The following is a 12,500-nucleotide window of genomic DNA, read 5'->3' as shown; positions in this document are numbered from 1 at the left end:
GTCGAGGCGAGACGGGAGAGAGGTGCTTACTGGCTCTCCAGCCTCGCCTCGACCCAAGCCCCCACTCTCTTTTCACACGCAGTTGTTTTCGTTTTCCCGACTATCTGGGAGCCTCGAACAGGCTAACTTATAAGCTAAACTGACACACCTCCCGCCATCTTGTTTTCACTTTTAATAGCTAGTGTGGTTTGATATGCAAGTTAAAAATATAATTTATAAAATAATTAGGATAGTACGCGCACTCTCATTGGTCAATGGCTGTGTTTAGATGCATGAGAGTATGGAGACACGGCTGTGACATCACACGATTTTTGATTGGTTACATGCCGTCAGACGCGCTTTTAGATTGGCTGGTAGGAAATGTGAACGTGTATCAAGAAAATCTGTTTCAATCAGGAAGTTTCCTTCATTTGTCGAATTATCTTTAATTTAAGAAATATTTTATAAAAGGAATAGAGGACTTTTTTTCGTGTTTCCATAGCCTCATCTAAACACTCGGGGAAGTTGGGAGCGAAAGTTATGCAAACCCTCGACTGCGTCTCGGGTTTGCATAACTGTCTCGAATTCTCCCAACTCCCCCTCGTGTTTAGATGAGGCTATGGAAACACGGAAAACGTCCTCTATTGCTTAAATGAAAAATGCATAATGAATATACTGCTGGGGGCCCGTGACGTGATCTGAGATGGCGAGTTTTTGTGCTTGCTGGCTATTTACAGGCAGTAAAATGTCAGCGTTGGTGTAAGACTGAAAGAAAGAAAGAAAGAAAGTACCACGTCACGCGATCTTACGAAGCCCCCACTCATTCTTCGCACACAATTTTTTCTCTTTCCCGACTACCTGGCAGCCTGGAACAGGCTATGAAAATGGCGACTGAAGTAATGTGGGTGAGTAAGGTTCTTTAATAATCGTAACTTCCTTACATTTGTCATTTCATGTTATTTATCTCAGTCCAGTGCAATTTGCTACTTTGCATAACACAAAAACGCAAATATCTCTGAAACGAAAAAAGATACTTCAAAACTGTAAAGTCCATTATTCATTATTTTGAAAACTCTTTCATATAGGCATAAATTATTTTTTACTTCATAGGCACTTTAACACAAATTGTCGAGTTACAGTGAACTTCAACTACAGGTAAACTTCGGAAAATGGCGAGAGATTACCAGAAAGATAAATCTGTAATTTAACTTGAAGTCATTGTTGTAAAAACTCTTATTATTAATGTTACTAAATTTGCAAATGCAAACAACGAAGCCCAAGAAGTACAAGATCAGTTCTAAATCATCCCAAAAACTTTTTGCAAATCACTGTTTAACAATTTATCCCGTATTCGAAGTCCGGTTCTGCAATTCTTTAATCCTGGTTTAGTTCCTTGCAAATTGTTTACAATGCCGTGGCGGAAGACAAAAAGACTTAATCCTTGGAAACGATTTAAATCTGCCGTGGCGAAGACAAGAGTTTTAAGAAGGCAATATCTGTACTCCATTTCTCTCAATGCTTAAAATCTAAAATCTAGTAGTTGCGTGTTCCGTAGTCCAGTCCCACTTTTTGACAATTCCACAATCTTGATTTCAGTATTTGAGTAACTTGTCCACAATAACTGGGAATCAGTAGTCCAGTCCGCGTTCAAATCGCAAAAACTCTCTCTATATATATCATTGATTCAAAACTCAACAAAAGCTACAAGTAGTAAATAGTTCTCAGAAACTACATAAGTTCGTTATGATTCTACACTCGCGCTGAGCAAAAAAACTATCAAAAACGAAACCACAAAACCCTAGTGATCACTTCTCGAGAGACAAGTAGTACTACAAGTGGTAAATAGTTCTCAAAAACTACAAAAGTTCGTCATGATTCTACACTCGAGCTGAGCAAAAAACTATCAAAAGCGAAACCAAAAAACCCTAGTGATCGCTGCTCGAGAGAACAGACACAGCCGAAACTGTTCTGTGCCTCAGTGCCTCATACGGCCCTGAAAAAGTACCGTAGTACAATGGTACTTGACCGTAGCCCTTTCTGAGTTGCTGAATGCCTCAGTTTGAAAGCGAGTCCTGGTGCACAACCATTCAAATGGAAATGAGTTGGGTATTCTTATGCAAATCAAACTCATTTCCCTTACAATAGTTGAGCACCAAGACTCACTTCAAAAACGAAACAAACAGCAACTCGGAAATGGCCCATTTCTTTACAGTAATTCCGCTGTTGTTAAGTGACCCCACACAACATGAATTCGGTCGCTAAGTAACCGCCGCGAACGCTTAACACAGTGAGTTTCGACCCATGGCAGAGGGCTGTTTTTCCCGTATAATTCGTCAGCCCAGCGAACGCAAAAGAAACGAGACCTCTACTAGCAGGGAAGCCGAAACTCAGCCCCTCTCCTGAATAACGTCATTAACGTGTCCAGTTACACTGATGCAGTCGATGATTTAGGTTGTGGTTGTTGAAAAGTGGAATTTTCCACCGTTCTTGCATCGCCAATGTAAGGATCTACGCGAGTCGTTTCATACCCCATTACTATTTTCAAAGACCGTCTGTATTTCGGTAACCTCCAAGCGTAAATAAAGGCGTCCAGCGCGACTTTTAAGAACATCATCTCGTCACCGATAGTGACAACTGCTTGTAAGTCGAGAGATTTTTGGGGCGTTTCTATTTTTGCGTAAAGAGTTATATGAAATGATATAATATGGGGTAGAGCACAAACTATGAAAATGCCTGATAACAGCAATGCTACGATGGTGAACTGCTTCTCGTTTATTCTCTGTGTGCGAGTTAGGCGCACATTTCCACGCGCATCCATACTCAAAGAGTTCTGTGCGCCTACTCCAAGCTGCATGGACGTTTTGGCAAATTTACGCAATGATCTCAATAGCATACACGAAAACAATATCAGCAACACTGTGATCAGAGTCGAGTGAAGGTGCAGATCCATTCTAAACAAGGTTTGAATCGAGACTCCGGCAAATTGCAGCAAAATAAACGCACTGAAATACACACACGCGGTGCAAATAAACACGAGGACCCTCGATGTAGTTACAATCGAACGGTAGCGGTGAGGAAATGTTATTGCGATGTACTGCGTCAGGATTAAACCAAGAACGAGCAGGAATGACGCGTTTAGAACCACATATGAGAACATATGCCCAAATCGGAATAACGTTTTGTACGGTTCACGAAGAACCAACGACCAAGTGATGAACTGCACCACTCTGTTCATAACGTAAAAGGGCTCAACAAGGATGCCTGTTGAGATATCCACTAGTGCTAGAGCCACGACCAAATAAGTGGCAGGATTTCGAAAGCATTTCAGAGGATCTCTGAAAAGAGTAAATAGTAGTAAAACATTGCTGATGATGGTTATGGGTGAAAGAAACAACAAACAAATGGCAGTCGCTAACAGCTGCGTGTTGAGGTAAAACGAAGGATCTACTGGTGCTAGGTTAGTGTCGTTCATGATGTAGCAATCTTTTCAGAGTGGTTCGACGTGGATGAAACGCTCCCAGTCGTCACGCTTTGCTTTGATGAAAATAATGTCAAAATCGCTTCATGCTCGATTTGGATCCAAGCAGCAATGAGATACCAAAAATCATCATATCTTTGTTGAATCAGCTAACAGGTGTTTAAATGCTACTTAACGACTCACTTCGACCAAGTTCAGCTGACCTTGAGGTTTGTCCTGCACTCATGCAAGCCTTAGTGTATTTTCAGTGCTTACTTCATGTTTTGCCTTGGGTACGGTTTGAATTTCGCCGCAATCCTATTTTATATTTAGTTCCAGTATCGCATAAGATGGCAGATCATCGATATTGGACTTGTGCCGCCTAATACGCAAAGTGCAGTCAAACCATGTCTGTCATGATCTTGCCTAACTATATCCAGATGCAGAAGAGACTGCTCCGCCTTGTTCAACCGGAAAACTGACAGCTTTCATATTATTCCATTTGAACAAAGGATGGATACGTCTGCTCCGTTTCACTTCTTGCGACGTTCTGTCAGCTTAACGGACAAGAAGACTTTGGTTCAGAATTGGCTCTTATTATTTGCGTCATAAATGTAAAGTTTTGAAAAGATCGGCATTCATTAGACAAGGAAATTAAAACTTTTTTAAATAAGCTTGCAGCAGTAAGTACTCAGAGGGTGCCGGACAAAGATGTGTTCAATTATTAAAAACACATCTTTCCAAACAGAATGTCACTGCGGCAATCAGCACTTTTTTGTTGAAAAATCTCGAAATGATTCACCCTGCTGGCAGAGCCTTTCTTTTGCTTGCTCGATTTTGGCGTTCTCGAGAAAGACTGCACGAATCGAGTAAGATATTTATCGAGTATGCGCTACATGTTGCCAGGATACGGTCTCGAATCCAAGCCTAATATGCCAGATCACGCCACCATATTGGGTTTTCACGGTACAGCGGGCTCAATTATAACATCGGTTTTATCACTAAACGGATGGTTGCACCGGAAAGACGGGTTCGAAAGGAAACAAGATTGACTAGTCCAGAAGTTCGGGCTGCGGCGGCTTCAAAGAGTTTACGCGATTCAGGCAGAGCCTCCTTTTGTCCTCCTCAGTAAAGGAAAAGACAAAATGAGGCTCTGCTAGTAGGGTGGATATGATTTGTTTGCAATCCGAAAAACCTTTTTATACTGCAGTGAAGATCTCGAATCCACAAAAGGTGCCATTTGATTGCGAGGTACATAAAAATCATGGGTTTGATAAATAGGCCATAATGTATAGTTCTTGTTTATCTAACTAGGTATAGTAACTCTTGAAACGATAAGCTTCTTTAGCATCATTCCCAATTTCTAAGTATCATGCTATCATGGCTGTAACAGGAAACGGAAGTATCATTTTATTCGTTCCTGTATACTCCAGATATTTTCCTTTCGGTTTTATCAGATCAGTCATGATTAAAAATTTACCCCGACCACCAAACATCTGTTCATTTGACAACCGAGACAAATTGGTTCAACTTTACCCTTTCACCTAACCATAAACTCGTGCTAAGATTACACTCACTCTAACTGGTCCAATGGTTTAATCCCCTAAGGATCAAATGTTCAACACAGTGAGTTTCGACCCATGGCAGAGGGCTGTTTTTCCCATATAATTCGTCAGCCCAGCGAACGCAAAAGAAACGAGACCTCTACTAGCAGGGAAGCCGAAACTCAGCCCCTCTCCTGAATAACGTCATTAACGTGTCCAGTTAGACTGATGCAGTCGATGATTTAGGTTGTGGTTGTTGAAAAGTGGAATTTTCCACCGTTCTTGCATCGCCAATGTAAGGATCTACGCGAGTCGATTCGTACCCCATTATGATTTTCAACGATCGTCTGTATTTCGGTAACCTCCAAGCGTAAATAAAGGCGTCCAGCGCGACTTTTAAGAACATCATCTCGTCACCGATAGTGACAACTGCGTCTAAGTCGAGAGATTCTTGGGGCGTTTCTATTTTTGCGTAAAGAGTTATATGAAATGATGTAATATGCAGTAGAGCACAAACTATGAAAATGCCTGATAACAGCAATGCTACGATGGTGAACTGCTTCTCGTTTATTCTCTGTGTGCGAGTTAGGCGCACATTTCCACGCGCATCCATACTCAAAGAGTTCTGTGCGCCTACTCCAAGCTGCATGGACGTTTTGGCAAATTTACGCAATGATCTCAATAGCATACACGAAAACGATATCAGCAACACTGTGATCAGAGTCGAGTGAAGGTGCAGATCCATTCTAAACAAGGTTTGAATCGAGACTCCGGCAAATTGCAGCAAAATAAACCCACTGAAATACACACACGCGGTGCAAATAAACACGAGGACCCTCGATGTAGTTACAATCGAACGGTAGCGGTGAGGAAATGTTATTGCGATGTACTGCGTCAGGATTAAACCAAGAACGAGCAGGAATGACGCGTTTAGAACCACATATGAGAACATAGACCCAAATCGGAATAACGTTTTGTACGGTTCACGAAGAACCAACGACCAAGTGATGAACTGCACCACTCTGTTCATAACGTAAAAGGGCTCAACAAGGATGCCTGTTGAGATATCCACTAGAGCTAGAGCCACGACGAAATAAGTGGCAGGATTTCGAAAGCATTTCAGAGGATCTCTGAAAAGAGTAAATAGTAGTAAAACATTGCTGATGATGGTTATAGGTGAAAGAAACAACAAACAAATGGCAGTCGCTAACTGCGTGTTGAGGTAAAACGAAGGATCTACTGGTGCTAGATTAGTGTCGTTCATGATGTAGAAACGTTTTCAGAGTGGTTCGACGTGGATGAAACGCTCCCAGTTGTCACGCTTTGCGTTGATGAAAATAATGTCAAAATCGCTTCATGCTCGATTTGGATCCAAGGAGCAATGAGATACCAAAAATCATCATATCTTTGTTGAATCAGCTAACAGGTGTTTAAATGCTACTTAACGACTCACTTCGACCAAGTTCAGCTGACCTTGAGGTTTGTCCTGCACTCATGCAAGCCTTAGTGTATTTTCAGTGCTTACTTCATGTTTTGCCTTGGGTACGGTTTGAATTTCGCCGCAATCCTATTTTATATTTAGTTCCAGTATCGCATAAGATGGCAGATCATCGATATTGGACTTGTGCCGCCTAATACGCAAAGTGCAGTCAAACCATGTCTGTCATGATCTTGCCTAACTATATCCAGATGCAGAAGAGACTGCTCCGCCTTGTTCAACCGGAAAACTGACAGCTTTCATATTATTCCATTTGAACAAAGGATGGATACGTCTGCTCCGTTTCACTTCTTGCGACGTTCTGTCAGCTTAACGGACAAGAAGACTTTGGTTCAGAATTGGCTTTTATTATTTGCGTCATAAATGTAAAGTTTTGAAAAGATCGGCATTCATTAGACAAGGAAATTAAAACTTCTTTAAATAAGCTTGCAGCAGTAAGTACTCAGAGGGTGCCGGACAAAGATGTGTTCAATTATTAAAAACACATCTTTCCAAACAGAATGTCACTGCGGCAATCAGCACTTTTTTGTTGAAAAATCTCGAAATGATTCACCCTGCTGGCAGAGCCTTTCTTTTGCTTGCTCGATTTTGGCGTTCTCGAGAAAGACTGCACGAATCGAGTAAGATATTTATCGAGTATGCGCTACATGTTGCCAGGATACGGTCTCGAATCCAAGCCTAATATGCCAGATCACGCCACCATATTGGGTTTTCACGGTACAGCGGGCTCAATTATAACATCGGTTTTATCACTAAACGGATGGTTGCACCGGAAAGACGGGTTCGAAAGGAAACAAGATTGACTAGTCCAGAAGTTCGGGCTGCGGCGGCTTCAAAGAGTTTACGCGATTCAGGCAGAGCCTCCTTTTGTCCTCCTCAGTAAAGGAAAAGACAAAATGAGGCTCTGCTAGTAGGGTGGATATGATTTGTTTGCAATCCGAAAAACCTTTTTATACTGCAGTGAAGATCTCGAATCCACAAAAGGTGCCATTTGATTGCGAGGTACATAAAAATCATGGGTTTGATAAATAGGCCATAATGTATAGTTCTTGTTTATCTAACTAGGTATAGTAACTCTTGAAACGATAAGCTTCTTTAGCATCATTCCCAATTTCTAAGTATCATGCTATCATGGCTGTAACAGGAAACGGAAGTATCATTTTATTCGTTCCTGTATACTCCAGATATTTTCCTTTCGGTTTTATCAGATCAGTCATGATTAAAAATTTACCCCGACCACCAAACATCTGTTCATTTGACAACCGAGACAAATTGGTTCAACTTTACCCTTTCACCTAACCATAAACTCGTGCTAAGATTACACTCACTCTAACTGGTCCAATGGTTTAATCCCCAAAGGATCAAATGTTCAACACAGTGAGTTTCGACCCATGGCAGAGGGCTGTTTTTCCCATATAATTCGTCAGCCCAGCGAACGCAAAAGAAACGAGACCTCTACTAGCAGGGAAGCCGAAATTCAGCCCCTCTCCTGAATAACGTCATTAACGTGTCCAGTTACTCTGATGCAGTCGATGATTTAGGTTGTGGTTGTTGAAAAGTGGAATTTTCCACCGTTCTTGCATCGCCAATGTAAGGATCTACGCGAGTCGATTCGTACCCCATTATGATTTTCAACGACCGTCTGTATTTCGGTAACCTCCAAGCGTAAATAAAGGCGTCCAGCGCGACTTTTAAGAACATCATCTCGTCACCGATAGTGACAACTGCGTCTAAGTCGAGAGATTCTTGGGGCGTTTCTATTTTTGCGTAAAGAGTTATATGAAATGATATAATATGGGTAGAGCACAAACTATGAAAATGCCTGATAACAGCAATGCTACGATGGTGAACTGCTTCTCGTTTATTCTCTGTGTGCGAGTTAGGCGCACATTTCCACGCGCATCCATACTCAAAGAGTTCTGTACGCCTACTCCAAGCTGCAAGGAGGTTTTGGCAAATTTACGCAATGATCTCAATAGCATACACGAAAACGATATCAGCAACACTGTGATCAGAGTCGAGTGAAGGTGCAGATCCATTCTAAACAAGGTTTGAATCGAGACTCCGGCAAATTGCAGCAAAATAAACGCACTGAAATACACACACGCGGTGCAAATAAACACGAGGACCCTCGATGTAGTTACAATCGAACGGTAGCGGTGAGGAAATGTTATTGCGATGTACTGCGTCAGGATTAAACCAAGAACGAGCAGGAATGACGCGTTTAGAACCACATATGAGAACATATACCCAAATCGGAATAACGTTTTGTACGGTTCACGAAGAACCAACGACCAAGTGATGAACTGCACCACTCTGTTCATAACGAAAAAGGGCTCAACAAGGATGCCTGTTGAGATATCCACTAGAGCTAGAGCCACGACCAAATAAGTGGCAGGATTTCGAAAGCATTTCAGAGGATCTCTGAAAAGAGTAAATAGTAGTAAAGCATTGCTGATGATGGTTATAGGTGAAAGAAACAACAAACAAATGGCAGTCGCTAACTGCGTGTTGAGGTAAAACGAAGGATCTACTGGTGCTGGATTGGTGTCGTTCATGATGTAGAAACCTTTTCAGAGTGGTTCGACGTGGATGAAACGCTCCCAGTCGTCACGCTTTGTGTTGATGAAATAATGTCAAAATCGCTTCATGCTTGATTTGGATCCAAGCAGCAATAATATACCAAAAATCATCATATCTTTGTTGAATCAGCTAACAAAGGTGTTGAAAGACTACTTAACGACCCACTTCGACCAGGTTCAGCTGACCTTGAGGTTTGTCCTGCACTCATGCAAGCCTTAGTGTATTTTCAGTGCTTACTTCATGTTTTGCCTTGGGTACGGTTTGAATTTCGCCGCAATCCTATTTTATACTTAGTTCCAGTATCGCATAAGATGGCAGATCATTGATATTGGACTTGTGCCGCCTAATACGCAAAGTGCAGTCAAACCATGTCTGTCATGATTTTGCCTAACTATATCCCGATGCAGAAGAGACTGCTCCGCCTTGTTCAACCGGAAAACTGACAGCTTTCATATTATTCCATTTGAACAAAGGATGGATACGTCTGCTCCGTTTCACTTCTTGCGACGTTCTGTCAGCTTAACGGACAAGAAGACTTTGGTTCAGAATTGGCTTTTATTATTTGCGTCATAAATGTAAAATTTTGAAAAGATCGGCATTCATTAGACAAGGAAATTAAAACTTCTTTAAATAAGCTTGCAGCTGTAAGTACTCAGAGGGTGCCGCAGAAAGATGTGTTCAGTTATTAAAAACAGAGCTTTCCAAACAGAATGTCACTGCGGCAATCAGCACTTTTTTGTTGAAAAATCTCGAAATGATTCACCCTGCTGGCAGAGCCTTTCTTTTGCTTGCTCGATTTTGGCGTTCTCGAGAAAGACTCTGCATGAATCGAGTAAGATCTTTATTGAGTATGCGCTGCATGTTGCCAGGATACAGTCTCGAATCCAAGCCTAATATGCCAAATCACGCCGCCATATTGGGTTTTCACGGTACAGCGGGCTCAATTATAACATAGGTTTTATCACTAAACGGATGGTTGCACCGGAAAGACGGGTTTGACGAAAGGAAACAAGATTGACTAGTCCAGAAGTTCGGGCTGCGGCGGCTTCAAAGAGTTTACGCGACTCAGGTAGAGCCTCCTTTTGTCCTCCTCAGTAAAGGAAAAGACAAAATGAGGCTCTGCTAGTAGGGTGGATATGATTTGTTTGCAATCCGAAAAACCTTTTTATACTGCAGTGAAGATCTCGAATCCACAAAAGGTGCCATTTGATTGCGAGGTACATAAAAATCATGGGTTTGACAAATAGGCCATAATGTATAGTTCTTGTTTATCTAACTAGCTATAGTAGCTCTTGAAACGATAAGCTTCTTTAGCATCATTCCCAATTTCTAAATATCATGCTATCATGGCTGTAATAGGAAACGGAAGTATCATTTTATTCGTTCCTGTATACTCCAGATATTTTCCTTTCGGTTTTATCAGATCAGTCATGATTAAAAATTTACCTCGACCACCAAACATCTGTTCTTTTGACAACCGAGACAAATTGGTTCAACTTTACCCTTTCACCTAATTATAACCATAAACTCGGGCTAAGATTACACTTACTCTAACTGGTCCAATGGTTTAATCCCCAAAGGATCAAATGTTCAACATAGTGAGTTTCGACCCATGGCAGAGGGCTGTTTTTCCCGTATAATTCGTCAGCCTAGCGAACGCAAAAGAAACGAGATCTCTCAGTAGCAGGGAAGCCGAAACTCAGCCCCTCTCCTGAATAACGTCATTAACGTGTCCAGTTAGACTGATGCAGTCGATGATTTAGGTTGTGGTTGTTGAAAAGTGGAATTTTCTACCTTTCTTGCATCGCCAATGTAAGGATCTACGCGAGTCGATTCGTACCCCATTATGATTTTCAACGACCGTCTGTATTTCGGTAACCTCCAAGCGTAAATAAAGGCGTCCAGCGCGACTTTTAAGAACATCATCTCGTCACCGATAGTGACAACTGCATTTAAGTCGAGAGATTCTTGGGGCGTTTCTATTTTTGCGTAAAGAGATATATGAACTGATATAATATGGGGTAGAGCACAAACAATGAGAATGCCTGATAACAGCAATACTACGATGGTGAACTGCTTCTCGTTTATTTTCTTTGTGCGAGTTAGGTGCACATTTCCACGCGCATCCATTCTCGAAGAGTTCTGTGCGCCTACTCCAAGATGCAAGGCCGTTTTGGCAAATTTACGCAATGATCTCAATAGCATAAACGAAAACAATATCAGCAACACTGTGATCAGAGTCGAGTGAAGGTGCAGATCCATTCTAAACAAGGTTTGAATCGAGACTCCGGCAAATTGCAGCACTGAAATAAACCCACTGAAATACACACACGCGGTGCAAATAAACACGAGGACCCTTGATGTAGTTACAATCGAACGGTAGCGGTGAGGAAATGTTATTGCCATGTACTGCGCCAGGATTAAACCAAGAACGAGCAGGAATGACGCGTTTAGAACCACATATGAGAAAATAGACCCAAATCGGAATAAAGTTTTGTACGGTTCACGAAGAACCAACGACCAAGTGACGAACTTCACCACTCTGTTCATAACGAAAAAGGGCTCAACAAGGATGCCTGTTGAGATATCCACTAGAGCTAGAGCCACGACGAAATAAGCGGCAGGATTTCGAAAGCATTTCAAAGGATCTCTGAAAAGAGTTAATAGTAGTAAAGCATTGCTGATGATGGTTATAGGTGAAAGAAACAACAAACAAATGCTGGATTGGTGTCGTTCATGATGTAGAAACCTTTTCAGAGTGGTTCGACGTGGATGAAACGCTCACAGTCGTCACGCTTTGCGTTAATGAAAATAATGTCAAAATCGCTTCATGCTCGATTTGGATCCAAGCAGCAATAATATACCAAAAATCATCATATCTTTGTTGAATCAGCTAACAAAGGTGTTGAAAGACTACTTAACGACCCACTTCGACCAGGTTCAGCTGACCTTGAGGTTTGCCCTGCACTCATGCAAGCCTTAGTGTATTTTCAGTGCTTACTTCATGTTTTGCCTTGGGTACGGTTTGAATTTCGCCGCAATCCCATTTTATATTTATTTCCAGTATCGCATAAGATGGCAGATTCATCGACATTGGACTTGTGTCGCCTAATACGCGAAGTGCAGTCAAATCGCGTATATCAGGATCTTGCCTAACTATATCCAGATGCAGAAGGGACTGCTCCGCCCTGTTCAACCGGAAAACTGACAGCTTTCATCTTATTCCATTTGAACAAGGGATACGTCTCCGTTTCACTTCTCACGACGTTCTGTCAGCTTAATGCACAAGAAGATTTTGGTTCAGAATTGGCTTTTATTATTTGTGTCATAAACGTAAAGTTTTGAAAAGATCGGCATTCTGTAGAGAAGGAAATTAAAACTTCTTTAAATAAGCTCGCAGCTGTAAGTACTCAGAGGGTGCCGGACAGAGTTGTGTTTA

General features: G+C 41.7%; 3 protein-coding genes and 1 pseudogene across 3 annotated transcripts; all 4 read right to left on the bottom strand.

Moving 5' to 3' along the window:
- Positions 1-740: 740 nt before the first annotated feature.
- LOC137976267 (adenosine receptor A3-like) lies at positions 741-4,132 on the bottom strand. Its single transcript, XM_068823562.1, has one exon. It carries the CDS (start codon positions 3,449-3,451, stop codon positions 2,405-2,407), a length of 1,047 nt encoding a protein of 348 aa, XP_068679663.1. The 5' UTR covers positions 3,452-4,132; the 3' UTR covers positions 741-2,404.
- An 855-nt stretch (positions 4,133-4,987) lies between these two features.
- LOC137976420 (adenosine receptor A3-like) lies at positions 4,988-6,619 on the bottom strand. Its single transcript, XM_068823761.1, has one exon. It carries the CDS (start codon positions 6,242-6,244, stop codon positions 5,201-5,203), a length of 1,044 nt encoding a protein of 347 aa, XP_068679862.1. The 5' UTR covers positions 6,245-6,619; the 3' UTR covers positions 4,988-5,200.
- Positions 6,620-7,048: 429 nt separating this feature from the next.
- On the bottom strand, positions 7,049-9,396 carry LOC137976433 (adenosine receptor A3-like; annotated as a pseudogene).
- Positions 9,397-9,581: 185 nt separating this feature from the next.
- Positions 9,582-12,067, bottom strand: LOC137976742 (adenosine receptor A3-like). Its single transcript, XM_068824090.1, has 2 exons — positions 12,063-12,067; positions 9,582-11,780 (listed from the first exon to the last, which is right to left on the bottom strand). Exons 1-2 carry the CDS (start codon positions 12,065-12,067, stop codon positions 10,799-10,801), a joined length of 987 nt encoding a protein of 328 aa, XP_068680191.1. The 3' UTR covers positions 9,582-10,798.
- Positions 12,068-12,500: the final 433 nt, after the last annotated feature.

Source organism: Montipora foliosa, chromosome 11 (assembly GCF_036669935.1).
Source record: "Montipora foliosa isolate CH-2021 chromosome 11, ASM3666993v2, whole genome shotgun sequence".
Taxonomy (NCBI): Eukaryota; Metazoa; Cnidaria; class Anthozoa; order Scleractinia; family Acroporidae; genus Montipora; species Montipora foliosa.
Note: the sequence above shows the minus strand (reverse complement) of the source record. Positions and strands in the feature narration are given on the sequence as shown.

Excerpts from the sequence above, each read along its gene's own strand:
- LOC137976267 (XM_068823562.1), bottom strand. The coding sequence starts at position 3,451 with ATGAACGACACTAACCTAGCACCAGTAGATCCTTCGTTTTACCTCAAC.
- LOC137976420 (XM_068823761.1), bottom strand. The coding sequence starts at position 6,244 with ATGAACGACACTAATCTAGCACCAGTAGATCCTTCGTTTTACCTCAAC.